The sequence below is a fragment of the Limulus polyphemus genome, unplaced genomic scaffold (assembly GCF_000517525.1).
Source record: "Limulus polyphemus unplaced genomic scaffold, Limulus_polyphemus-2.1.2 Scaffold1257, whole genome shotgun sequence".
Classification (NCBI taxonomy): Eukaryota; Metazoa; Arthropoda; class Merostomata; order Xiphosura; family Limulidae; genus Limulus; species Limulus polyphemus.
This window is the reverse complement of record NW_013666867.1, coordinates 134,656-140,839: the sequence shown is the minus strand read 5'-3', so window position 1 is coordinate 140,839 and position 6,184 is coordinate 134,656. Positions and strand designations below refer to the sequence as shown.

The following is a 6,184-nucleotide window of genomic DNA, read 5'->3' as shown; positions in this document are numbered from 1 at the left end:
CAACGTGTGAATGTTGCATCGTCTCTTCTAGCGTGTACTGCGCATGAACCATTTTTGGACAGAGTTGTCACCAGTGATGAAAAATGGATTTTTTATGCAAATATTAAATGCCAAAACAATGGCTCAGTACTAGACAAAAACCACTTCCAACCCCAAAACCTGAACTCCATCTGCAGAAAGTGATGCTTTGCATTTGGTGAGACATCAAAGGAGTAATTTATTTTCAACTCTTCAATCCACAGCAACTGGAATGTTTAAATCAAGCCCTTCATCAGAAACGTCCTTCACTCATCAATCAGAAAGGTGTTCTTCTTCTCCACAACAATGTACGTTCACATATGGCATGTTTGACGCAACACAAGAAGTTCTCCCCCACCCACCATATTCTCCAGCTATGGCATCATCAGATTACTATCTTTTTTTGTTCGCTGCAACAACACCTTAATGGGAAAACATTTGCAAATGTCGAAGATGTTAAAGAGGACATCGACATGTTTTTTTGCTTCAAAGCCAAGTGATTTCTTTAATCAGGACATTAACAACCTAATTTTAAGATGGAAAAACATCATTGATAAGAGTGGAGACTATTTCATTTAATAAATGTTTTGTTTTGTTATGTAAGATGTACGGGTTTTTTCATCTAAAAAAAAGCAACATTAATTTCTTGATGACCTAATAGTTCAAAAATAGTAAATTGTATTGTATAAAGCTCTCTAGTAATTTAAAGCTTGTAGAGCTTTAATTAGTTAACTTTTGATTAGTCTGTATCAAACTCAAAAATGTATTCAAATCATTTAAAAGTTGGCAATAACCTTTTTCTTTTTATCTGCTAGATGGAGGAAAAAAATCAACTATGTTACACACTGGATGGTGGAAAAACCAAGTTTTATGATCTTCTGCAGTTGGTTGAGTTCTACCAGCTCAACCTTGGCTGCTTGCCAACAAAACTTAAGCACTTCTTTGTCCATAAGCCAAAAAGAAAACAATCTCCATTCTGAAGAGAACATTATAAAGCCTGAATTTTCTGTATGTGTGTTATAATTATTTGAAGTAAGACGAGTATTTTAATAACACATCAGACTTATTTCATGGTATGATACAGCATTCAATGATCAAGTGAGCACATTTTGTGCTACTGTTTTAAAACTGTTGACAGGAAGTTGATTGTGCCATCTGTGATTCTTTTGTGCTAAGAGATCTGTATGTAAAGAACAGAAGAATGTGTTTAAAGTAATAGCGTATTCCAAAAGTTATTTATTGATTTATTGTTCTGAGAACAAATTTTAGTTCTTCTTTTATGGCAACATGAAAGTCAAAGTTTTTCATATATCGTTGCCTTTTTAGAGGTTATATCAGCTACTTACTATTTAACCAGTAGTAAATCACAATGCTGGTCAAATCATTGGAGAAACATTAAAAGTATTAATAAAGGAAAAGTTAAATAATGATATTTTAGATGTTACCTAGTGCTGGCCGTTCTAGATCATTTAACAAGTTATTTAGTTATATATTCATTATTCAGTCAGCACTTTTTCCTAAGTACATTGTTCAACAAAGATTGTGGTGGCTGTAAATTTACTTGATTTGAAAAGATGTAAAAAGATGTGCACTTAATAGTAAAGAAATCAGATTGTTTAGTAAAAAAAAATTCAATTTTAACAAAACCCCAGACATTCAGCTTCATAAATAAACTTTTAAATACTGCAATTAGTGGCAACATATGCTTAATTTTTTCGTAGTGCTACCTCACATCCCTACAGTAATGAACAAAGGTAACTGTATATGCCTAGTTTCCATGTTGCTTTTTATAATGCTATAATAAGCGTGTTTTCAACAAATTTCTTATATATCATTGAATTTATATAAAGATTAGCTAGCCATCTGTTACCTCTTATATGTTTCAATTCAACTGTAAGTAACATTAGTCAGTACTATCAGTTCTCCTGCTAAAATTTCACAAAAGTTAGCGTAATAAAATTATGAAATTGAAATAAAATTACAGTAAATATATTTAGAATTATTAAGAGAAAGCTGGAATTTTGAATTACTTGGTAGTTATTTGTTTATTTAAAAAATGACAAATTTATCTAAAAGTTGACTGAAAGCAGAAAAATTTAATTTGAAAAGTGGATGCTTCAGAAAAAACAAAATGTTATCATCAAGATCGTGTTAACTCTTTATGGTCTTCTTTATGATAATACATTTTAAACATATATAAAAGACAAACTGTAGAAATTATATATTTTTACTTATAACAAGATTAGGGCTTTTTTAAGTTGAAGCAATATTGAGAAAAAATTATACAATACTGTATAAGTTATGAAGCGTGTGAAACAGTTTTTATTTTTTGGGCTAAAACGGGCCAATGTCTAATGTTGTCAAAGTGGACAATTGTTGTTGGAATAGGTTGAGTGAGTCCTTTTCTATTTGTTTTGATAAATGGTGGCACTACGACATTCTCATATTCTTTCACCACTATAGTTTTTTAGCTGTTACCTAGTGCTGGCTGTACTAGGTTATTTAACATGTTATTCAGTTATATATTGATCATTTAATATGAGATTCTCTGTTTACTAGCAGACCAACTTAAATTGAATCAATACTCACAAACACACACACATATGTGTAACTTCATATGCAACTCAAATATGACTTGAAGAAAGAAATCAGTTTGAATGGTAAGTTTATGCTTGTGGTTGAGTCAGACAGAAATTAAATTAGGTAATGGAAATTCAACTGATAAGACAAAACATGATCAGTTTTAGTGTCATTGCTCCAACAGAAATGAATACAAACTAATAACTTTTATGAAACATGCCAAAAAAGTATTCCAATCCATTTTTATCATTACTAAACTTTGTTCACTTGATTTTATTGTATTGCAAAAAGATTTGTTTGGTCCACTGTGGTTTCAATGACTCAGTCTTCAATATAGATCTAAAGTAATTTATTTGTTCTTTTACTTAGTTACTATAGGCAAAGTACCATGCCATTTAGTTTCTGTAAGTGTACTTGCTAGAGCTGTTTTCCCAAATTAGAGGATGCTTCATTAGATGATGACCTGGAGTTGAAGACTGGCCTTCACAATTTCCAGATGTGTCAAAACTGCACTGCCATCTTTAGATGAGTCAGAATCATTAATCACAAAACATAAACTGATGAGATATGTATATGTATATATATAGACTTCTCCTAGTTATATACCTTTTAACAGTGGATGTTGCTGTGAACAAGGCCATCCTTGGTTGAAATAGACTAACTGAATCTTTGTAATAAACCTAAAGAGTGAATATATTAACTTTTTTTTTCTATGTGTAAAGAATCATAAATAGTAATTAGTTATAATTTTAAAACTATTAATAATTACCCAATACTTGATGATCATCAAGTCACGCATAGTTTCATCATTAGATGAATTGTTAACAATCTGATTCATCACAACAATCGGGAAGGGAAACACCACCATCTCCTTTAGGCTTTTCACCATGAAATAAGTTTATATTCATATTCAACGGTGAAACCTAATACTGCTAAAAACACTGTTTTAATGGCTTTTAAAAGAAAGTTGTGCATATTTTACTATATTTGCCCATTGTTTCTTACAAGGCAATGTAATAGCAAGTGAATAGGAATGTCTGCACCAAACATGAGGCTTTTAAATCTTTGTTTGAATAGATTTTTTGTCTGCTGCATGTGAGCTAGCCAACTTCTTTTCATTTCTCCTTATTGATTGGATTTTAGGACAAGTGAAGTCTTTTAACCTTATTAAAAAATAGGACATACATCATTGTTTACTTTAATGTTTTCTAATATACATTTAAAGAGTGAGAGTTGAAAAATATATCTTTTAATAGTTGTTTTTTTAAATAACATACAATGTCCTGCTAAGCAGAAATATTCAAACTCACAAAACAGTTGCAGGTTATAATGCATGTATTAAAAGACAATTTTTAATTATTTGTCTTAGGACTAGTTTTACTTTAGGAGATGTCAGGGTTAAGAGCTGTAGTGATTAAATGTACTTATCTGTTTTTGCCACTAGATTAAGTTTTACAGAATTATCTGGAATGATTGTTATTAGAGTATTTGCTAACATGTGTTTTTTTTGAGTACGGTATTACATTGAGAGTTGTATCTGAAAATACATTCTGGATATATTTTAAGAATTTTGTAACCTAAAACTAACATTTTAAACAAAATTCACAATAACTTAACTCATTATATATATATATATGCCTGTGATACCTTTGAACAGATATTTTAACTAAGGTAAAGGAAGAGATATTTGAACTAAGGTAAAGGAATACATATTTGAACTAAGGTAAAGGAACAGATATTTGAACTAAGATAAAGGAACAGATATTTGAACTAAGATAAAGGAATAGATATTTGATCTAAGGTAAAGGAACAGATATTTGAACTAAGTTAAAAGAACAGCTATTTGAACTAAGTTAAAGGGACAGATATTTGAACTAAGGTAAAGGAACAGATATTTGAACTAAGGTAAAGGAACAGATATTTGAACTAAGGTGAAGGAAGAGATATTTGAACTAAGGTGAAGGAAGAGATATTTGAACTAAGGTAAAGAAAGAGATATTTGAACTAAAGTAAAGGAACAGATATTTGAACTAAGGTAAAGGAACAGATATTTGAACTAAGGTAAAGGAATAGATATTTGAACTAAGGTGAAGGAATAGATATTTGAACTAAGTTAAAGGAACAGATATTTGAACTAAGTTAAAGGAACAGATATTTGAACTAAGGTAAAGGAACAGATATTTGAACTAAGTTAAAGGAACAGATATTTGAACTAAGTTAAAGGAACAGATATTTGAACTAAGGTAAAGAAACAGATATTTGAACTAAGGTGAAGGAACAGATATTTGTTTTACTTAATATTTTTTCTATTTATTATATGTATTTATTTTACATCAACATCTTGGTTCACTAGAGGACAATCAACTCACAGAAATTTATGAAGATAAATTAAATGTATGATTTATTTTACTGTGTTAATAAGTTATGGTTCTGCTCTGCATAGGAATATTTTACTCTGCTTCCATAATTCAGTTCTTGTCGTTACACTTGCACAAAACTTTTGTAAACTCTTTCTTCATATTTGGACTCTTTCATTTATATAAAGAATGAAAATTTAAAAGTTGATTGTACTAGTTTTCTTGAACTTTTAATGGCACTAATAATGTGTTTTGTGAAATATCTTACACCAGTACATCATTGTTCAGATTATTTAAGCTAAGTTCTATTAGCTCATATTTAGAACATTTATGTAGTTTTTCATAATTCAACGTTTAAGCAAATACTGCATCAAAAGCTCCTGAAAACTAGAATTTTTTCAAATAAACCCTGCTCTTTTTTTTACATCTGGAAAAATCATACAGGTGAAAATTCTTCAGTAAACTTAAATCATTTCACCATAATATGATTTGCTCATTTTATTAGCATTTAATTTTATAGGCCTTATGTAAGTAGTGATTAATAATTAATATGTAAGATACTTCAAACATATATGTATGTATTTGTTTGTATATTCTTGAAATGCAAAGCTTATAATTTAGCAACTTTGTTTTTCTTTGTTTCTTTAGCTAGAATTCACACATAAAAGATATTAGGTTATTGTTACTTGGTCTCCTTATAAAATCTATTAACTTTTAAAATTCTTGTATGTAATTACTAAGAAAATAAAACAGTCAATTTGAGTACATCATATTTCAATCATACAGTACTCATCAAGCTGTTTTGTTCATCATAAGTCATGAACTGCCAAATAAAATGATAATAACAGTACATTTTGCATTCTACTATGCAGATGTGGTCAAATTGAATGATATACTGTAAATATTTAAATTTTCTTTTAAACATGTTGGGCATGTATACAGTAAATTTTTAGTGACAATTGACGAAAGTATTTTACAATCAATAAATTGCACAAAAAAGTAAATTCCAGTTCAAATAGAATTAAATGTCCACCATATACTACAAGGGAATTATAGCAACTATCAGTTTAGGGCCATCTAAAAGTGAAGAAAGGCCCTTCGTTTCTTCTTGCACCAAACAAAATACATTGTATATAATATTTTAGATAGGACAAAGCAAAAATACTTTTAAAAAATAATATTCATCACAACCTTGGACTCTTTATGCAAAACATGTATTTGGTTATCTG

General features: G+C 29.5%; 1 protein-coding gene across 3 annotated transcripts in view; it reads left to right on the top strand.

Annotated features, from left to right (window-relative positions):
• The window catches only part of LOC106462813 (growth factor receptor-bound protein 14-like), a 55,766-nt gene extending 49,812 nt beyond the window's left edge, over positions 1–5,954 (top strand). For 2 of the 3 annotated variants that reach the window (XM_013922773.2, XM_022390181.1), the window contains one exon: positions 834–5,954. In XM_013922773.2, the coding sequence (XP_013778227.1) occupies positions 834–998 (165 nt within the window). In that variant the 3' untranslated portion in view covers positions 999–5,954. The remainder of the gene's footprint in view (positions 1–833) is intronic. The other variant, XM_022390182.1, reaches the window with a different exon arrangement.
• Positions 5,955–6,184: the final 230 nt, after the last annotated feature.